This window comes from Phocoena sinus, chromosome 19, assembly GCF_008692025.1.
Source record: "Phocoena sinus isolate mPhoSin1 chromosome 19, mPhoSin1.pri, whole genome shotgun sequence".
Lineage (NCBI taxonomy): Eukaryota > Metazoa > Chordata > Mammalia > Artiodactyla > Phocoenidae > Phocoena > Phocoena sinus.
In genome coordinates, this window is record NC_045781.1 from 6,777,111 (window position 1) to 6,797,421 (window position 20,311).

The 20,311-nt window shown below is 59.4% G+C and overlaps 2 protein-coding genes across 9 annotated transcripts; one reads left to right on the top strand and one right to left on the bottom strand.

The window, feature by feature from the left end:
• Positions 1-117: 117 nt before the first annotated feature.
• On the bottom strand, positions 118-14,410 carry SCAF1 (SR-related CTD associated factor 1). 7 transcript variants are annotated; one of them, XM_032611775.1, is made up of 11 exons: positions 14,294-14,410; positions 11,297-11,410; positions 10,993-11,050; positions 10,155-10,249; positions 9,745-9,845; positions 9,544-9,659; positions 3,516-6,344; positions 2,775-2,857; positions 2,337-2,555; positions 863-991; positions 118-556 (listed from the first exon to the last, which is right to left on the bottom strand). In XM_032611775.1, exons 2-11 carry the CDS (start codon positions 11,402-11,404, stop codon positions 365-367), a joined length of 3,930 nt encoding a protein of 1,309 aa, XP_032467666.1. In that variant the 5' UTR covers positions 11,405-11,410; positions 14,294-14,410; the 3' UTR covers positions 118-364. The 7 variants fall into 7 exon arrangements, with proteins under 7 accessions (XP_032467666.1, XP_032467663.1, XP_032467662.1 ...); XM_032611772.1 differs by having other exon boundaries at positions 11,297-11,446; positions 14,294-14,381; XM_032611771.1 differs by lacking the exon at positions 14,294-14,410 and adding an exon at positions 11,816-13,037 and having other exon boundaries at positions 11,297-11,446.
• Positions 14,411-15,980: 1,570 nt separating this feature from the next.
• On the top strand, positions 15,981-20,108 carry RRAS (RAS related). Of its 2 annotated transcripts, none has more exons than XM_032611777.1 (6): positions 15,981-16,181; positions 18,122-18,209; positions 18,325-18,427; positions 18,510-18,618; positions 19,394-19,689; positions 19,767-20,108. In XM_032611777.1, the coding sequence occupies exons 1-6, from the start codon at positions 16,029-16,031 to the stop codon at positions 19,849-19,851; spliced, it is 834 nt and encodes a 277-aa protein (XP_032467668.1). In that variant the 5' UTR covers positions 15,981-16,028; the 3' UTR covers positions 19,852-20,108. The 2 variants fall into 2 exon arrangements, with proteins under 2 accessions (XP_032467668.1, XP_032467669.1); XM_032611778.1 differs by having other exon boundaries at positions 15,991-16,181; positions 19,571-19,689.
• The last annotated feature ends 203 nt before the right edge of the window (positions 20,109-20,311 follow it).

The window sequence follows — 20,311 nt, forward strand, 5'->3', positions numbered from 1 at the left end:
TTTTCCCAAGTCACACCGTCTACTTCCCCGCTAACCACCCTCACACTTGGGCCAAGGCTCCTCCCCGACCCTTTCCCAAACTGGACTCTGAAAAGAAAGGGCTAAAAGTCCTGGGGCTCAGGGGTAATATTTCATGAAATCTTTAATGAAACTGGGGTAGGGGCACGAACAGAGGGGAGGGGCAATGGGCACAGGCTTGGGGCCAGGGAGATGGCAGTGGGGCTGGGCAGGGGGCTCTCCTCTTTCCCGCAGCAACCCTCCCCCAATCATCCCACTGACAGGGGAGGGACGTAGGGAGGCAGAGCCATAAATACGTCCAGAATTCCAGAGAGGCAGCGAAGGAGGAAAGGGGCGGCTGGGGATCTCAGAGAGGGGGCAGGGGCAGGCCCGGGCCGCCCTTGTCAGGGGGTCCCGGCTCCTTGGGCGGCCGTGGGGGCCCCGGAGGGTCCCCTGGCTTGCGGCCGTGCTTGCGGAAGTAGCGGTAGCGTTGGACGTAGGCGCGCACCAGGTTGCTCACCTTCACCGGGTTGATCTCCCCACTTTTGCTGTGGCAGATCTGGGGGGCAAGGGGCAGCTGCAGTCACCGCCAGCCCCCATGGTCCCCTGCACCTGGACTGCTGAGCACAGCTGGGGACTGGGATGGGAACCCCTCCGCCAAAATCCAGGCCAACGTCCCTACTTGTCCCCCTGATGCCAGCAGAACAGGCCCAGGTGGGCTTGAGGCATCCTGTCACCCTCTCGCCTTCCAGAGTGACCCACTGCCCCTCTGTCTCCCCATCTCTGTACGCCTGTCTGCTCACGTCCATCACTCCGTCTCATCCTCTCCCCACCTCTGCGCATCTTGTCCCCCTCTGGGCCCCACCTTGTGGACGGCCTTCCTCAGGATGTCCTTGTACTCCTCCTTGGTGATGTCCTTCTTCTGATAATACGGCTTGATGGCCAGCTTCACCTCCTCTACTGCCCGCTCCTGCGTGTGCAGCTTCTTCAGATACTGGCGAGGGTGGCGACAGTGGGAAGAAGGGACAGCAAAGGCCAGGTGAGTTACTGCAGAACCCCTACCTCCACTCACCTGCCCACCAGCTCAGACTTCTTGACCATCCAGCTACTCCCAGAGGTGGAAATCCTGCTTAGGGTCTGCCCTGTTCTCCCCTTGCTACAGTCGCCCCAGACCCCAGGCCAGGCCTGGGCCTCTCAATGTCACTAGCATCTCCTCCAGGCTGGACCCTGGGCTGTCCCAGGCATCCATGACCAGGACCCATGTGTCCCCTGCCCTTACAGTCTAGTAGGGAGACAGACCTGAGCCAGGCGGCTGTTCCCTACCATCCCAGAGAAGATGGGGGCAGATAAACTGAGGCCTGGGAAGGGCAGGACACCCCAGACTTCAGGGCCAATATCTCCCATGAAACACGAATGCCAACTGTTGGGTGAGCTACTGAGCTGCTGGGGGAGCCACGGCCACCCCAGGGGGACTCTTCAGGCCTCCCTAGCCCCACAGGAGTGGGTTTCTAAATATGCGGCCAACAGAAAGGGATTATGTCCTGCACCCGTCTCATATGTGGAGAGAGAGAACGATGGCAGAGAACAGACAGGGCAGCCTCACTGGCGGAACAGGGACCTGCTGCTCGTCTCAGGGCCTGTACTGTCCCTGTCCCGCAGCCCATGGCGCAGGCCATGGACAAGTACACATCAAAGCTGTGGCCCCACCTCCGTTTATACGGGGCTTATAACACGGGGGTTTGTTCTGCTTTTCTTCTGGCTCTGTATGTGGGGTGCGAAAAGGGTGAGCAGCGCCATCATCTGGTGACAGGGCCATAGCGACCAGCAACCAGATCCACCCAAAAGGTACACAGCCCCAAGGCCCAGGAGGAGGAGCCAGATGTAGTGGGGGGAGGGGGGGCCTGTTTGCCCTGCACCCATTCTTCCTCCCTCCGTCCAGGAACAGATGCTTGATTTTTTGTTTGTAAACCACCCCGAGCCCCCCTTACACAAAAAGATCGGGGTGAGAGAGAGAGGTATAGATGACCAAAGAGTAGACTGTAGTAGGTATATGTATAAACATGCATGTGTTTATATCCATATCTATTTCTCTCTTTCTCTCCCTACCTCCATCCCATCTCTATACGAAATTCTTTAAAAACCTGTCTAGCACCCCTTTCCCAATCATCTAATCAAGTGAAAGTTTAGTTCCTTACAATTTAGTGATTTCAGTTTTATCTAAGTCCTCATCTGCTGGCATCAGTCTCTGGCATTCTCCTCGGGCCCCTGCATCTCAGTTATCTGCCTGCGTTCTCTGCAAAACTGTCACCACTAACCCACCTCTCCCAAGCCCAGTTCACCTTGTCTGTGTCACCACGTCCCTCGGAGCTGCTGCTGCCCTCTCTCTTGTCAGACGCTGCAGCCAGCCCAGTGGGGGTGGGAGGGGTAGAGCCACAGCCCCCCAGGGGGAGGCTGCCAGGGAGCAGGTAGCTGGAGGGGCCAGGGGGCAGACCCAGAGAGGTGGGCACAGGAGCTGGCGTCACCCCCAGACTTGAGGGGGGCTTCCTGTGGCTGAGGATCTGTGGGAAAAGGTTGGAGAATAAGCAAAGGGAGGTGGAGGGGAGGACGGAACATGTACCCCTATTCCCACCCTGATTTCCCAATAGTCCCAGAGGCAACAGGCTCCTCTTCTGGCAGATACCTTGCCCCAAAGCCTGCTGGGAGCTGAAGTTCCTCTCCTAACCCGAAGCAGGGGACAAGAGAAGGGGCTGCGGGGACTCTTCCCCAAGGAAGCCCACCTGGTTGGTGGCCTGGATCAGCTCCTGGGCCTTTGCTCGGCTTGCCAGATTGGCTTCTTCCATCTTGAAGAGAAGTGCAGTCACTGCAGTAGGTGGAGAGTGGACGACAAGGATCGGGAGTTGACGCAAGAGAAGAGGGTGACCCTCACCCAGCCACGTGCCACCTCCCGCCCCGGGCCCCCAGACAGGCTATAAGGTCTCAGGCTCATAACTGGGAAAAGGGGCCTCAGCCACCAAGAGAACCAGCCCACACCCTGTATGTTCTTAGGACTCAAGGTGTGTGTGGGGCAGGGGTGGGGGTGGCGTGTGGCCAGAGTCACACAGTGACGAGTTGGTCCCGAGCCCCCGTAGCCTCTCTCCCCACCTCTGCAGTCTAGCAAAGGCTCCTGCCATCCCTTAAGGGACACTGCTCCCTACTCCCCGATTCCGGTCCCTCCACCAAGCCTACCCCAGTCTACCTCTAGGTGGACCCCAGGACACACCCCACTCCTCCAGTCTCTGCTGGACTGGCTGCCCGCTGCTCCCATCTGCCCAGTGCTCTCCCAGTGCACCCAAACATCGTGGAGCCTTCTGGACAGACCCTGACTGGCCCTTACCCACCCAAGGCCCTCCCAGTCCTGGTCACTACACCCACCCCTTCCAAGGTATCTCCACTGCCTCCAAGTTTGTCCCCACACGACCTCCTCCCTGATCCTGTCTGTCCACCCTAATGTGCCCCAGCCCCCCCCAGGGGACACTCACAGGCCAGGACACCGCTGGTAGTGCAGTCTACACCAGCGGGCAGGTTCCAGGGCATGGGTGGGGGCAGCGTGGGCAGCTGGGAGACACGGGGGGCTGGCCCATCCTCCGCCCCCGAGTCGCCAGCCGTGGACCCCGCACTAGGAGCGGTGCTAGGAGCGGCCGCAGCCGTGCTGGTGGCCGTGCTGGTGGCCGGCTGCTGCTCCTCCTCCTCCTCCTCCTCCTCCTCTTCCTCCTCCTCCTCCTCCTCCGCCCCACCTCGGACTCCAGCCTCCTCAGCGGCCTCTTCTGGCAGGAAGGAGACCTCAGGTGTCTTGCAGCTGCTATCCACAGTCTGCGAGTCGGGCGTGAGAGCAGGGGGTGGAGGGGCCGCCTTGGGGGGCGGGGTGCTAGGGGCCTTCGCTGCCCGCTCTTCCCCGGACCAGGAAGTCTCCTCGGCCCCTTTGGCTCCCGCCGCCTGGCTGCAGCTGTCCGCCTTGGACTTCTTCAGCGTCGCAGGGCCACTGCCCCCACCGCCACTGCCCCCACCGCTGCGGATCTTTTTCCTGGTCTTGGATGGCTTGGTCTTTCCCTTGGTCCCCTTGGCTTTCTTGGCCCCAGCCTTGGCCTTGACCTTGGTCTTTTTGGGCTTGGTGCTGCCCTGAGCTGCTTTGGCCACCTCAGTAGGGGCCCTCTCATCCGGCTTGAGGAAGGGGGAGCGGCTCTCTCGGTCTCGGCTGAACTTGACTCCGATGGAGCCCAGGCCAGCAGACGTGGCCTCCTTGGCTGATGTGGTGCTGCTGACACCCTCTCGGATCAGCACGGCCACCTTGGACTGTAGCTTCACCTTCCGGGAGGATGAGGAGGACGACGAGGACGAGGAGCCTGAGCCGCTGCTGACAGGTGGCTTTGGCGGGGGCCCTGAAGAGGGCGCCAACTCCTTGGGGGGCCGGGCCTTCTTGGATGACCTGTCCCTGTCCCTATCTCTGTCCCTGTCCCGGTCCCGATCCCCCCCATCCAGTGCCTTCCGCCGTGATCCCTTCTCCCGGGAGGAAGAGGAGGAGGAGGCAGCCCCAGAGCGGCGCCGGTCCTTCTCACTGCTCTTGCCTCCCCGCTCCTCGGCGCTCAGTCCCTCGGAGTCGTATAGGACCTCGCGCTTGGGCGATGAGGCCGGAGCCGGTGAGGGGCCTCGGGGGTCAGGCTTGTCCGGCCGGCCCACGGTGATGGTCCGCTTGATGGCAAAGAGATCGTGGTCCGTGAGGTCCTGGATGGAGGGCGGCACGGCCCCCCGGCGGCGGCTGTCTCGCTCTCCGCCCAAGGAGGTGGAGCCGGAGGGCGGCTGGGCCGGGGCAAGGCCCTTCTCACTGTCCCCAGACCGCTTCTCGCCCCGGGACCGCGACCGCTTCTTCTTCTTCTTGCTGCCACCGCCATCCCGGTGCTTGCCGCGGTGCCGCTCGCGCCTGGAAGACGACGACGAGGAGGTGGCCGGGGGCGGGGAGTTCGAGCGCCGCCGCCGCCGCCTTTTCTCCCGAGACCGGGACCTGCGGCTGCCCCCGCGGCGCCGGTCGGTGCTCCGCGAGCGGCGGCGGGCGGAGCGGGACCGCGAGCGGCGGCGGGCGGACGACGAGGCGTGGGAGCCCGGCTTGCGGTCCCGGGAGCGGTGCTTCTTGGAGTCCCAGGGGGAGGCCGGGGCCGGCGGGGCGGGCTGCGCGCCAGAGGAGGACGAGGCGGCCTCCTTGGCCTCGCCGCCGCTCCTCTTGCGCTCCCGCCTCGACTTCTTGCGGGTGGGCGGGCCAGTGGGGGCAGCGGAGGCGGGGGCGGCGGCCGGGGAGGGCGAGCGCTGCCGGTAGCGCTCGCGCCGCTGGGTCAGGATCTTGCGGCGCAGGTCCAGGCCGCCCCAGCGCGCGTCTGCGGTGGGCGGGGCGGGGGCCGGCTCCCCAAGGTCCACCTGCAGGGCGCCCTCGCCGTCGGACTCCGCGTGCAGAGACAAGAAGTCGTCCCCCTCGGGGGCCCGGGGGACGGGCGGCGGGGGCGGGGGCTGGGCCGCAGCGGGGGCCGGGGCCGCCGGAGGGGGTCGTGCGGCCCGGCCGCCGGCCCGGAAGAGGGAGAGCGCCATCCTGGGCTCCTCCTCAGGCTGAACAATCTCACCCTCCTCAATCTCTGAGTCGCCCGGTGGCAGCAGAGGGGGCGGGAGGGCGGCGCCACCGGCCGTCACCACCTCCACGGAGACCTTGCCTTCCCGACAGGCCTCCGCCTCAGTCCCCACCACAAAGACGCGCCGGCGTGTGGCTCCGTCGGCCCGGGTGGAGTCGGCCTGGGGCGGTGTGCCAGGGGCTGGAGTCGGCTGCAGGGGCTGGGGGTCCGGGCCCGGGCTCTCGTCACCTGGGAAGTCCTGGCTCAGGCTGTTGTCGTCGTAGATGCCCGCCAGGGTCTCTGAGATGCGGCTGATGCTCTGGGACAGGGCTTCCTCCTCCTCTTCTTCCTCTTCCTCCTCCTCCTCCTCTTCCTCCTCCTCCTCCTCCTCCTCAGGTGAGGGGGTCCCCGCCGATGAGCTGGGGTTGGAGCCAGTGGGCTCGAAGGGGTCGTACTTCTGCTCTGGAGCAGGCGGTGGGGAATAGGCCTCGTCGGTGGGGTGGAAGGGGTCATAGATATCAAACCGGGGTGCAGGAGGGGCCGGGGGGGCCGGGGGTGGTGGAGGGGGAGGCGGGGAAGGGGAGGATGATGAGGGGGAAGGGGAAGGCGAAGAGGAGGCAGAGGAGGGGGCAGGGGGCGGAGCAGGGCCCCCGTCTCCAGTGCCCAAGGTGAGGAGGTGGCGGGCACAGGTGGGTCGAGAAGAGTGAGACTGCGGAGAAACTGCAAAGGAAGAGCGGAGACAGGGTGGTGGTCAGGTGCCTGTCCCAGTGCAGCGGAGGGGCCCGCAGGCAGGTCAGCACCCCATCTGCTGGTCCCCCTCGCTCAGCACTCGCCACACCAGCAGGCACTGCTTCCAGTGCTTCACGTGTGTCAACACATAAGATGCTCCTAACAACAGTACCTACACTCCACGCTGTAGGTACTGCGACCCGGGGTCCCAGGAGGAAACTGCAGCACAGAGAGCTGTGGCATCTTCCCCTAGAGCACAGTCAGCAGGGGGGAGTCAGGATGCAAACTCGGTCAGTGTGGCCCCCGAGCCCGCACTCTCATATCTGGAGATGTAAGCTAGCCTGCGGCCCAAGACCGCCCTGACCAATGACAGCAGTGATGTTCCTGCAGGAGGCACAGGCTGGGATGGGAGAGCCAGGGTTCCAACCTAGGACCACCTGCAGGGGTCAAGCCCTGGCCTGATGAGCCGGCTGCCTCTTGAGGGAATCTATCCCTTTGTACAGGAGGCCTAACGTGAGGCTCAGAAGGTGAAACTCCCTCTCCAGAGTCAGAAAGTGGCAAAGCTGGTGAGCCCTGAGAGCCCGAGTCCTCACCGTGCCCCCGCCACTCTGTGATGAGCCCCATCCCAGGGGCGACATCTGCTTGGGACTCAGACATCACTGACCAGGCCAGGCATCATGCTGTCCTCCGTTATTTTGTCCGCCCTCCCGAGACCTTGCTTTCGAAGCACTCCACGGTCTCAGCATCACAAGTCACACATGTGGAGACAACTGATCGAGGCTGCCCCCGGGGCGGATGACGGGGCCAGGATTCAGACACACACATCAGAGTCCAGCGGCCACTCTCTCAACCACATGTAACTGCCAGGATCCTGCCCCAGCAAGGACGCAGGCATGGTCACATGAACAATGCCAGGGAAGCCCGGGGCTAAGAAGGCAGCACCAGAGCCACCTCCCCACCCGGATCCCAGGCTCCAGCCCTCTCCCGCAATATGCCCGAGGGCAAGCAACTCAACTGCTATCTGCCTTGGTTTCCTCATCTATAAAAGGGGAGTTTGCTCATTCATTCAACACATTTTTTCTGATCATCAATCTGACAGATGCGGCTTGGGGTATAGAACAGAACCGCAAACAAGAGACAAAAATCCCTGCCTTCAAGGACTTGCTGAGCACAAACTCTGACTACCCGGGCTGTTATTACCACCACCTGAGGCAAAAACCACGTCTGCAGATCGTAGCAGTCTGCAAACTCGAGACATCCGCTTCCTTTAAATAGTTTTTCTTTTAAAGGACTATGGGTGAGTTCTTCTTGCCTTCTTAATATTTTCCAAACGAAGACCGAGAAACACTTGGAATAAGAAAACAAAACATAGGGACTTCCCTGGTGGTCCAGTGGGTAAGACTCCGTGCTCCCAATGCAGGGGGCCCGGGTTTGATCCCTGGTCGAGGAACTATATCCCGTATACATGCCGCAACTAAAAAAAAAAAAAAATTCCGCACGCCACAACTAAGACCTGGCACAGCCAAAATAAATAAATAAATAAATATTTTAAAACAACAACAACCACAAAAACCCAAAACATAACCCCAGAGTCCTGCTGAAAACAGCTATTAGGTTCCAGACACAGCTACGGATAGCACTTAAAGCCCAAGGGCCAAATCCCACACATCACCTGTTTTTGTAAATAACATTTGATTGGAACCCTGTCCCGCTCACTTGTTTACTTATCCCCTATGGCTTCTGGTTTCAAAAGAAATGAAGAGGGAGTTCCCTGGTGGCCTAGTCGTTAGGATTCTGGGCTTTCACTGTTGAGGCCCGGTTCAATCCCTGGTTGGGGAACTGAGATCCCACAAGCCATGTGGTGTGGCCAAATAAATAAATAAATAAATAAAATTTAAAAAAATAATAAAAGAAACAAAAATACTTTTGTGGGCCCCTAAGAGTGTGGCGGCCCCCTAAGAGCGTGGTAGGCCCCAGTCACCATGTCCCCTGAGTCTAAAGGATAAGTAAGTCACCCCAGATCTGTGAGAAAAAAGAAAGGACGAGGATGTGACTTCCCTGGTGGCGCAGTGGTTAAGAATCCTCCTGCCAATGCAGGGGACACGGGTTCGAGCCCTGGTCCAGGAAGATCTCACATGCTGCAGAGCAACTAAGCCCGTGCGCCACAGCTACTGAGCCTGTGCTCTAGAGCCCGTGAGCCACAATTACTGAAGCCCACGTGCCTAGAGCCGGTGCTCCACCAACAGGAGAGGCCACCACTGCAGTGAAGAGTGGCCCCCTGCTTGCCACAGCTAGAGAAAGCCCACGCGCAGCAGTGTAGACCCGACACAGCCAAAAACACATAAAGTTAAACCTTAAAAAAAAAAAAGGACAAGGAAAACATGAACTGGTTCAGAGGGTGTGCAAGCCTCTGGCAGAACAGTTGCTCGTAGCTGACCTTCTGCTACGTCTTCCTCTCCCCTCCACCCCTCCCCAGGTATTACGTGGCAGAAGGGAAGTCTAAACCCAGGGTTCTCATCAGGGTCCCAGGGGATCTGCAGCAGCATCACTGGGGAGTTAGTTAGAAATACAAATTCCCGGGCCCTACCAACTCCAGGCCTGCTGCATCAGAAACCCTGGGGATGGGCCTAGTGACCTGTGGATTACCAAGTCCTCCGTGGTGATTCTGATGCCCTTTCGAGTTTGAGACCCTCTGTTCTACACTGCTGAGGGGCTTACCACTGTGTGCAGCGGGGCTAGGGAGCAGACTCTCCCTCGGGCAGGTGCACATCGCAGAAGTCAAAAACTTGCACTTTACACACAGAAGGCCCCGGGCTCAGGGCCACCACTAAGCAACTGGCTGTGCCACCTCGAGCAAGAGACTTCCCTCTTTCAGACTTTTCTCTTCCTGGAGTCGGAGACGCTGACAGTCCCCCGTCCTAGGGAGACGAATTCCTAACGCAGTTACACTGATATTCAGAAGCCCCGGACGCATGCTAACTGCTCCCACATGGTAGCTCTCACATCAGTTTTAACTTTAATTACATCTGCACGTGCATACAGCCTTTACTTAAGTCTAACAGGAGAAAGACATGACCGTACAGATTTTGTCTAGATGACGTACTCAGCACCGCTACTACTACCAACAACAGCTAACGCTCATGCGACGCCGAGGCTGACTGCCTGCCAACTCAGCCCTGGTCCCACATACCCGTTTTGCCCGTCCTCCAGGCCCTGACACGGGGCAGCAGGCTGGGTACAGGAAGGGGGACTGGATCCCTGTCCCCAATTCGGACCTCGGCCACCAGCTCCAGCATGTCCTCGCTTCTGCAAGACGGGGTGAGTGAGCCTCAGAGGTGCGTCCAACTCCCACGCCAGGGGCCTCTCCCACTCCAGCTGCCCAGATACTCACTCGCCAGGCCGCAGGTCCAGGTGGCTGGGAACCCAGGTATCTGGGGGATCCAGGATGCTCACCAGCCCCGCGAGGAGGCCATCGGCAGCCACGTCCAACACCTGGAATAGGCCAGGAGGGGCTCCACCCTGTCCCTGCTTGTGTGAGGGCCCACACAGGCCCTAAGCTCTCAGTAACCCAGACATCTGAGACCCCATGAGAACACGAGGATCCAACTGACTCCTCAACCTGACTGCCTCCAGGACCCAAGGGACCAGGCCTCAGAGCCTCCAACACTGCCCCCAATCAGCACCCCAGACCCAGGAGCCTGGGTCCCCAACTCCATTTCCCCATTTCAGGGATCCAGGCCCCAGTGACCTTCCTCCCCCAGCCCCAGAAGTCCAGGTCCCTAGCCCCCTCTTCTTACTCACAGAAGCCGTGTCAGTCCCCCCTGATTCCTGGGAACGGGGCTCTGAACGTGGGCTCCGACAGCGCCTCCATCGAAGGCCATGACACTGAGAACCATCTGGAGAGAGATTTGCATGGGGGATTGGAGACAGGGGACTAGTTGCAGAGACCTTGCTTGGCAGAGGAAAAAGAGCCTGCCTAGCTCTTGACAAAGGAACCAAGCTCCTGCCTACTCTCCCGGCCTCCATCCAACCGCTTCCCAACCTGGGTCCCAGAAGGACTTCCCAACACCCTTTTGAGGCACCAACTCTCTCACCCATTTGTCCTCCCAGCCACCCTCAGGATGAAGTCCAGACAAGTCAGCTTGGCCTTTAAGCCTTGCTGTGACCCAGTCCCCATGGAGCAATCCTGCTTCCCTTCCCACCAACATCCTCTGCCCACCAGCCCCAAAGACCCACAACTCGGTCCAGCAACGTGGTCCCTGTGCTGTGTGCCTGCTGGTGCCGCCCCCACCTATCAGGCTTTCCTCTTCACCAGACAATGCTCAACAGCCTTAGAGACACAGGTCCCCTGTCACCTCCTCACTGAAGCCTTCCTGGACCCCATCTCCCTCCACACCAGCTTAGCTGGGCCTCCTGCCCTCTCACGGTGCCTCGGGCTACCTCTGTGCTGGGACTGTGTCTCCCCTCTGCCAGACTGTGAGCCTCTCCAAGACAGCCACGGAGTCCAACCCATCTTGGGCTCCCTGTGCCAGCACAAGGGTGGCACCCAGGAGGCCTCAGGAAAGCGTATATGAATGAGATTAGGAGAAAGACTGCAGAGATGGGGCAGGGGGCTGGGAAGAACCAGAAGCTGTCATACCTTTATCATTTGGCAGGTCCCCCTGCAGGGAACTTCCCACAGCCTGCTGAATGGCCCGCTGAAGGAAAAGTGAGGGTGAAGGGGGTGGAAAGAAAGAGCAGTCAGGGGATGCATGCGGAAGGTCACAAGCTCTGCTGCTGGGAGACAGCCATTCCAGACACCCCTACAACCAGACTCAAACCCTACAGACAGGCCAAGAGTCCTGGCCCCCCAACCCCTCCTTTCCCAAGGGTCCGAGTCAGGGCCCTGGAATCTGGACTCCCGGCCCCTCCCTCCCTCGGCCCCGGGCATCTGGCTGTCTCACCAAAATAAAAGCAGAAGGAGAAAGCGTAGGGTCTCTATCTGGCGGACCGTCACCCCGATCCTCGCCTGACTCCTCTGTCTTCCCTCGAGACTCATCTTCTTCCTCCATGGTCACCTGGTGGTGGAGGCGGGGGAGAGTCTGGAGTAGAGGCTGGTGGGCAGGGCACGGTGGTGCCAGGTGGCAGAAGGAGAGGACGGACATGAAGACCTCAGGGGCCTCCAACACTGTATCCCCTTCAGCATCCCTGCTCTCCTCCACCGCATCCCAGGCCCGGGCAAGTACCAGGCCCAGCGCAGACACTAGAGGGACTGGAGCAACCCTCTTCCCTTGTCTGAATTTGTTGCCTCCTCTGCCAAAGGGAGGCCTTCCCGGCCTATTTCCACACACCCCTCCCCAGTTCCCACACCTTCCCCCACAACCAAACTTTAAGACCTCACGGGAGCCCGCCTTCACGGGAGCCAAGACTCTTTTCTGTTGAGTTGTGATTTCAAACACTGCCCCGAAGTCTCATAAACCCACCTTTCCCAAACCGAGATACGTGCCAGTGTGCTGGGTACGCCTCAAACACCATGCCACTTCCTAAAGCATCGATTCTCCTCGATGGTGAGGGACCCAACAAAATGTATTTACACACAGAGGATGGAACTATAATAGAATGAGCTACAAAACCAGTATGCCACTTTGAAAACGAAAACACAAACTTCAGGAATGCTGTCCACTAGACGCCGCAGGGAGCACCCTCCGATCACCTGTCTGCCCCTTGTGTGGAAGTGCGGCTCAAGGCTTTGCCATGTCACAGAAATTCTTAGGTTATACAGAAGGTGAAAAATCACTCTTTAGATTGATGGGGATCTTGATTAGGGCTTCAGAAAATACAAAGATTTCAGCTATAGGCTTCCCTGCAACTGTCAAATCTCCTACTCTGAAGACAATAAATATCTGGTCCCACAGTTCCTAGAAAGCTTCAAAACCCCTAACCCTCAACGCCGTGTGCTTAGCTCTAAGTGGGCCCAATAGGAGTATCTAAGTCAGAGAAAGCCTGTGAGAATTGAAAGGTGACAGACTCCTGACACAGAGTAACAATACAGAGTAACAATAATTATCATCGTCTATATACAGAGTAACAATATTTTTTGCGGTACACGGGCCTCTCACTGTTGTGGCCTCTCCCGTTGCGGAGCACAGGCTCCGGACGCGCAGGCTCAGCGGCCATGGCTCACGGGCCCAGCCGCTCCGCGGCACGTGGGATCTTCCCGGACCGGGGCATGAACCCGTGTCCCCTGCGTCAGCAGGCGGACTCTCAACCACTGCGCCACCAGGGAAGCCCTATCATCGGCCTTTAACGCCCAGGTTTCCCCTACTTCGGTCTCCCCTACACCCTCGGTTGCATACCTGCCAAAAAAAGATCTCGGCCCTGGTCTCCCTCGTACCAGATTTTCAGAAAGTTCTCCCATGCTGCCTCCTGGCTCTCTAAGAGCCTGCAGTTCCTTCCCGAACTCCCACAGACAACTCTCACCCTGATAAGCCCCTCTGGACAGTTCCCAGCCCTGGCGCTGCTCTTCGGCACCTGGGTGGGGGTGGGGGGAGCACACGCTATGTAGAACAGCGTCTGTCACATAAGAGAAGCTTAATCAAGATGTGCTGACTGCAGACCCACAGAGCCCCAAACCCTCTGTAGAATGAACATCCTCCCTTGCCCATTCACACATGCCCCGGGATTTGCAGACACACCCCCGGCTCCTTAGGTCTTTTATACCTGAGAAGCCTCTGCAGACGCTGCTAGGTCCCTCTAGATCAGTTTCCCAAACTATAAACTTGATAGCAGTTCAGTGCTTTACAAATAGCTTGTTATCAAAGCAAATCGAACACAGTAGAAGATTCTTCACAATACATCACAAGTAAATGAAAATACTAATTAATGGGACTTGGGTATGAAATTCATATGACGGTGTACACTGGGTCTCAATGAAAAAATGTATTTCTCACTGTAGATCAAGGTCAAAAGAGTTTGAAAAGCACAGCACTAGATGAGTCTAGACGATCCTATAGACTTTCCCAGACCAAGGAGGACTAATTCTAACTCTCTCTGTAGCCCCAGGGCCACGCAGAATTTTTCAACATTGTGCATTTGAATTACTTTCTAAGGGCAAGTACAATACAGCTGGGCAAATTTTCCAATACTCTTCATTGTCTTATTCTCCATGCAATTATATGCCCCCCCCAAAGGCATTCGAATTTGCAGTCACACTCAAAGCCAGCTAGATGGTTCCAGGTCCTTCTAACTGCCCCCCAGCCTCCTGTCACCCAGACTAGACACTCCCCAGACAGCTGGAGACCCATCCAGGCCTCTCAGAACATCTCAGTATTTGCCTCTCTCCCTTCGTGGGTACATCCCGCTCCTCTGGGTATCTATAAAAGACTTCCTAGCCCTGGAACAGTTCTTCCAGGACCAGCTATATGGCCCCAGACCCCTGTAGGTGAGCCGCATCCTCAGGTCAGCACATGTAGACACTTCCCAGCCCTAACAGACATACCCTAGGCGCTATAGTTGGCTCTGCAGATACTCCCCAGCTCTTGCAGATCACCTTCACCCCGGGACATATCTCAAGATCTCAAGATGGCCCCAGAACCCTCTAAACAGACCCTAGCCTCCGGTCAGCTCATAAAGACGATCAACAGTGCCTACAAAAATGACCCAAGCCAGCTATATGATGGAAAGCAGGTTTCAGTCTCAGTCCAGGCCCTGTGGACGCCCCCAATCCTCTCGGGGACGCCCCGTAGATGCCCCCCGGGACCACAGACGCGTCCCGGGGCCTTCAGAAGGCCCTCCGCTCGGCGCCAGGCGCCGCCGCCGCTACCAGGCCCGAGGCCGACCCGCTAAGCCCTCTAAGCCCTGCGGCGTGCCGGGAGGACCCCGGGACAACTAGCGACCCGACTCCGCCCCGCCCACCCCGATAGGCCCGAGCCCCGCGGCCCGCACCGCCGCCGCCATCTTACCCCGCCGCTCGGGCTGCGGCTCCGGCCCCGGCGCGGGGCGGGGCGGGCTGGGGCGGGGCTCGCGAGCAGAGGGAGGAGAGGGGTGGAGCTAAAACACCGCCGAGCTTGCCGGGACTTCAAGTATCGAGCACGGTGCCGTGAAGGCTGGTGGGAAGGCTCCGGACTCAGTTTCCCAGCAACCAATAGGACACATAGGCCGGGTGCGCGCGACGCACGCCGGGAGGCGTAGTCCGCGCGTCGCCTCCGCCGCGCGGGGACAGCAAGCGGGGTGAGGGGTGAAGTGGGCGGGGTTGCGGTAGGCCGCGATTAGGCCCCAAAGCACCCAGCACGCGCGCGGAAAGAGCGGCGGAAAAGGAAGTGACGGAAAGAGCGGTCAGCGTGACAGATGCGAGGGAGTTGTAGTTCCGCGGAATGGGCCGTAGAAAAAAAAAAAAAAACACAGGACAGGCTGGGAGTTGCCCCGCCCACATTCTAGGGATCCCAGAATCCCGATACCAATTTCTCTCTAAATTTAGAACCAAGGAGCGCAGCCCTACAGCATCCTCCTCATTTAGGACAGAAAAAGTCCAAATTCCGATTCCTCTCACTCAGAACAGAGGAGTCCGGACTCACATTTCCCTCCTCCCTGGGACTCAGAAGCCGAGCCCTCCTTCCTGTTAAATCCAGGAGTCGGGCCCTCAAGCCATCCTCAGACCATTCCTGGTCTCAAACAACTACCTTACACTAACCCGAGTGTTCGGGTTCCCCATCCTAACTCCCTCGGATCCAGAATTTTGGGTCCCCAGCCCCTCCAACCTCTGGATCCAAGAGTCTGGGCCCTCAGCTTCCCTCCTTTACCGAACCTAGTAGTAAGGACCCCCCAGGTCCCCTCCTTCTGGGGACCCAGGAGTCCAAGCTTCCAGCCCTATTCTCTCCTAGGTATTCCTAGGGGTCTGGGCTCTCAGCTTCCTCCTCCTTCAAGACCCAGAAATCCTGACCCTAGACCAGGCATAATCCAGGCATCCCGGCTTGGGCGAACTGGCTCATGGATTAGGAATGCAGTGATCTCACGGCCCCTCCCTGCCCAGTTACCCGCTGTCCCCCCTCCAGGGCCCCATCTTCCCTCCCAGTCTGTCTTCCGCTTGGCTGGGACAGCGGGAACCGGAAGCCTGGGTCCCTTAGCGGGCGGAGCCTGCAGCATCCAGCCCAGACGCCCGGGTTGGGAGCTTGGCTAGGATCCCAGGACGGAGGTTGAGCTACCCCTCAGGACTTGCTACTTTCTCGGAGCGCGCCTATATACGGCCGCGCGCGAGTCCGCGAGCTCCGCCTACTGGAACAAGGCCTCTGAGTTGGTGCCCTGAGAAACTGCATCACGGGGTTCTTCATTTGCATAGCCCCACCCCGAGCTATCTTCCCGACCCATCGGGAAGAGAGAGTGAGAGCTTATTAGCATATCCCCGCCCGCAGACGGCCGGCCAGCCGAGAGCGCGTGGCGCCGCTCGGGGTGAGCCCAGTTCTCTTATTGGCGTGTCCCCGCCCCATTTGGAATTCCCCTTCTCAGCGAACGCCGTTCCCCTACTCTTATTATCATAGCTCCTCCTTTTCCCTGGCCATGCCTCCTTCTTAAGTGTCCCGAGATACTAGCCCTTCTTGCTGGAGTTCATGATTATGCAGTAGCCTTATTAGCGTGGCCCGCCCCTAGGCCCCGCCCGGTTCCCCCCCAGGCGGTAGCGGCGGCAGCGGCAGCGGTGGCGACATGAGCAGCGGGGCGGCGTCCGGGACAGGGCGGGGGCGGCCCCGGGGCGGGGGGCCGGGGCCCGGGGACCCCCCACCCAGCGAGACACACAAGCTGGTGGTCGTGGGCGGCGGCGGCGTGGGCAAGAGCGCGCTGACCATCCAGTTCATCCAGGTAGTGGGCCCTCACCCCGGGGGGGTGCCCCCGGGACCCAGAACTGAGCCCTTTGCGGGATCCCTGAGACCCCGGTTTCCCCTCGATCCATCACTGAAACCCTCCTGTGAGGCCTTCTAATCTTAAAAAAGTCCCCCTCAGGTGTGACCCTGAGCCCCTCAGGGCCTCCACCCACTACATGAGGGACATTCCTCCTGTACTTGTATCTTGAGACCCACCACCCCTACCCCCAGTACCCAAGACCCCGCTTCCCTACTGATCTGACCGTGGGTGCCTCCTGGGAGCACTCTAAATCCAGAAGAGTCACCCCATCCAGACCCTAAGCACTCTCATGGGCCCCCACCCCCCTAGGTGCCGCCTCCCCCCAACCTTGAGCACCATCTCCCCCAAATCGCAGACCCAAACTTCCCCTCTGAGCCACCCAGAACCTGAGAGAATGCCTGTGCCCGATGCCCTTGAGATTCCCCCAGTCTGGAATCTCCCCCACAGGGACCTCCCCCAGAAACTGGAAATTATGCCCAGGCTTTGCCCCTGAGGCCCGTCTAGGACCACCCAGTCCTGAGAGAGGCACCCTCAGACCTGAGAGGTTTCAAAAAGATCCTGCCCCTTGGCCATTCCAGAGAACTCTAAGACCCCAAGTTCTGGGGTTCCCCTATCTCACCAGACCCAGACCCCCACCCTTCCCCAAGGAAAACCCACCACTCCTCCATCTTGAGTTTTCCTCCACTCCGATTCCCCGAGCCCCTCTCTGAAACTCTGGCTAGCCCCCCCTTACTCATCTCCATGGAGTAAGTCCCCAGATTCTTGACACCCCTAGAAAGACCTGCTCCTTGGGAGTTTCTCTGATATCTTAAATGCATCTCAGGGTCTTTAAGATTCTCTAGACTCTATAGTCTATGACAAACCTCCCAAATGCTCCCAAGGCCCCAGTTTTTACCCCTGAGCTTCTCCTGATGTATTTTGCAGATACACCCCTAATCCCCCCAGGGCCAAGCACCCCCGCTAACAGGCAGGATGCAGCCTGCAGACCCCCAGCTGCCAAGTCACCACTTCTCTCCTGAGAATCCACCCCTGCCCAGGAAACTTCCACCCCATTCCCGAGGGAAATCCTCCCACCTCAGAAAAACCCTAGAAAGGTGTCCGCCACTGAGATGCTACCGCAGAGGCCCCCCCCCGCCCCCGCTCAAGAGACCCCAGCCAGCACCTGCAAGGGAGCCCCTGTCTGTGTAAAGAAATGCCCCAGCCCTGGGCCCCTTGCACCCAGGGGCAGACCCAAAGCTGGCCCAAAGCCTGGCTGGAGGCGGGCAGGAAGGGAGGGGCCCGGCCTGCGGGCGGGGCAGCTTCTCCGCAGCCGGATTGGAACCGGGACCTTCCCCTGGGAGGAGACACTGGAAGCTGCCCGAAGAGGAGGAGGGGGAGGGGGAGGAGGAGAAGGAGGAGGAGGAAGAAGAAAAAAAAAGAAGGAAGAGAAGGAGGAGGAGGAGGAGGGAGAGCTATAGACCGGAAGGTATTCTGGGCAACAGTGGCTCTCAATAACTGAGCACCTACTATGCCCAGGGGATATATTAAATACTGAACAGGGATTTTCCCTGAATCTCACAAACAGTGGATTAAGCCTAGTGCTATTTTTATCCTCATTTTACAAATGAGAAAACTGAGGTTCAGAGAGGGGAAGTGATTCGTTCAATGCCACATAGCCAGGATTGTAATCATGATGTGGGAAATGTACTTTATACCAGAAAAACAGGACCAGGAGACAGAGACAGGAGCCTGGGGAGGGCCATGGGAAGGGACAGAAACCCAGAGAGAGGGAGACAGACTCAAAAGAGGGGAAGAGACCCAGAAGGAGGGGGGGGCCGAGAAAGTCGGAGCTCAGAGGCAGGGCTACATCACCTCTGCTGGGACACTGCAGTAAAGGTGTCCTCTTCCCACCCCACCAGTCATACTTCGTGTCTGACTACGACCCCACTATTGAAGACTCCTACACGAAGATCTGCATGGTGGATGGCGTCCCAGCCCGGCTAGACAGTGAGGGCGGCAGGGGAGATGGTGGGAGGGGGAGTGGCAGGGCTGAAGGCTTGGGGGGAGGTGGGTGGCTGGAGGGACCCTCGTCCCCACAGAGGCCCCTCTCCCCTCCCTGCAGTTCTGGACACCGCTGGCCAGGAGGAGTTCGGTGCTATGCGGGAGCAGTACATGCGCGCCGGCCATGGCTTCCTGCTGGTGTTTGCCATTAACGACCGGCAGAGGTGAGAGTGATGGGGGGTGGGGAGCAGGGGGGGGGGGGCGCTGGGGGTGAGCACCTGTCTGGACCTCTGGCTTCATCCGCAGTTTCAACGAGGTGGGCAAGCTCTTCACGCAGATCCTCCGAGTCAAGGACCGAGATGACTTCCCCATCGTGTTGGTCGGGAACAAGGCAGATCTGGAGACACAGCGCCAGGTCTGGGACACCCACCCACCCCCCACCCCACCCCACCCCCCCGCCGCGAACGACTGGACCTCATCTCAGTCTGGGAGGCTACTTCTGGTGCACCTCCTGAGACTCCTCATGTCAGGATCCTCCTCTGGCTCCCTCGGTCCATTGTCACACACCCCACTAGACGTGTTGCCCCACCTTGGACCTTCTGAGTCCACAGCGTTGCACACAGGCGTTCTCAGGAGAGGTGGCTGGATGGAAAAAAGGGCACCTCCCCCAGGGTCAACCAGCCCCAATGTTCTGTCCTGTCCCCTCCTCTTGTTCCTACCTGGACCCTGGCCTCAGCCTCCTGTTTCTCCCCGCCAGTCAATCTCTCACTCTGGCTGCCCCTCCCCTGCTCACACCCCTCCCATGGCTCCCCAGCACCCCAGCTCTGCCACGTGGCCTTTGATGCCCTCCATGATCTTGTCCTTTCCTTTCTCTGTTCTCACCATTTCCCTATACACACAGACTGTGTGATTTTCACACAGAACTCGTCTTTTCGATTAAGCCTTTGGGGATTTCCACCCTTTGGGACTTTGCTTGGGCCTCTGCTGGGAACACCCTGACTTTTCTGTTTCTCTGACAACTCGGTTGCAGAAGGTCTCTGGAGCCTTCCCTGATTCCTTACTTAGATGGCACCCAGCTAACCCGCTGGGCATCTCCGCCAGGACCTTCCTGGACGTTTTCCTCTTCTCTTGGGCCCTCACTGTATGTAACGCCAGTTAGAGAACACAGTATGTCTTTCTGCCTCCCCCAGCTGGGACCAGCCTTTTGGGCGGCACCAGGCGGCATGTGGAGTCTTAGTTCCCCCACCAGGGATGGAACCTGGGCCCCTGCATTGACAGCGAGGAGCCTTAACCACTGGACCACCAGGGAAGTCCCTGGGACCAGCCTTGAAAGCAGGGACCTGACTCCTCCGTGTCCCACGCCCCAGGTCCCCCGATCCGAAGCCTCCACCTTCAGCGCCTCCCACCACGTGGCCTACTTCGAGGCCTCAGCCAAACTGCGCCTCAATGTGGATGAGGCCTTCGAGCAGCTGGTGCGGGCCGTCCGGTGAGCAGTGCGCCCTTACCGTCGTCCTCCACCACCCCCCCTCCCTGCGGCCCAAACTCACCAGCCTCTTCCCGCAGGAAGTACCAGGAACAAGAGCTCCCGCCCTGCCCTCCCAGCGCCCCCAGGAAGAAGGACGGGGGTTGCCCCTGCGTCCTCCTGTAGGGACGGGAGAGGAGCAACCGGCACGAGCTCTCGGGACCAGCTGCCCTCGCCGAGCTTCTTTCCCCATCTGGGTCTCCCAGGAACACTACACTCCCACCCGTGATTCCTGGCCTCCTCCAGGGGCCATCACCACTGTGTGCCTTCTGCCACCGCCTCCTTCCCCCACCCGAGGCCCAGGGTGAGGGCTCCCGGACATCCGGGTCACTGCTGTATATAACTCCCCTCCCCCAGAGAAATAAACATCACTGCCAAGGTCAGGAGGTGCTTTTTAAAAAGGGAAAAGGGCAGGGGAGGTGGGTGAACTCGGGCTGCGCAGACACGCTAAAGCCTCTCTCCACAGACAACTATCCACCGAGAACCACTGGACCCTTTGCTTGGGGAGGGACGTGGGATATACAGAACAAGCCAAGCTAGGCGTCTGGACCCCCACTCCCACTCCAACAGCACGACTGCACCCTTT

Coding starts and splice junctions, on each gene's coding strand:
- RRAS (XM_032611777.1), top strand. CDS start 16,029: ATGAGCAGCGGGGCGGCGTCCGGGACAGGGCGGGGGCGGCCCCGGGGC. Junction 16,182..18,121: donor TGACCATCCAGTTCATCCAG/GTAGTGGGCCCT, acceptor CCACCCCACCAG/TCATACTTCGTGTCTGACTA. Junction 19,690..19,766: donor CAGCTGGTGCGGGCCGTCCG/GTGAGCAGTGCG, acceptor CTCTTCCCGCAG/GAAGTACCAGGAACAAGAGC.
- SCAF1 (XM_032611769.1), bottom strand. CDS start 11,497: ATGTCCGTCCTCTCCTTCTGCCACCTGGCACCACCGTGCCCTGCCCAC. Junction 11,051..11,296: donor CTCCTTCTGCTTTTATTTTG/GTGAGACAGCCA, acceptor CTTTTCCTTCAG/CGGGCCATTCAGCAGGCTGT. Junction 10,250..10,992: donor GGACCTGCCAAATGATAAAG/GTATGACAGCTT, acceptor ATCTCTCTCCAG/ATGGTTCTCAGTGTCATGGC.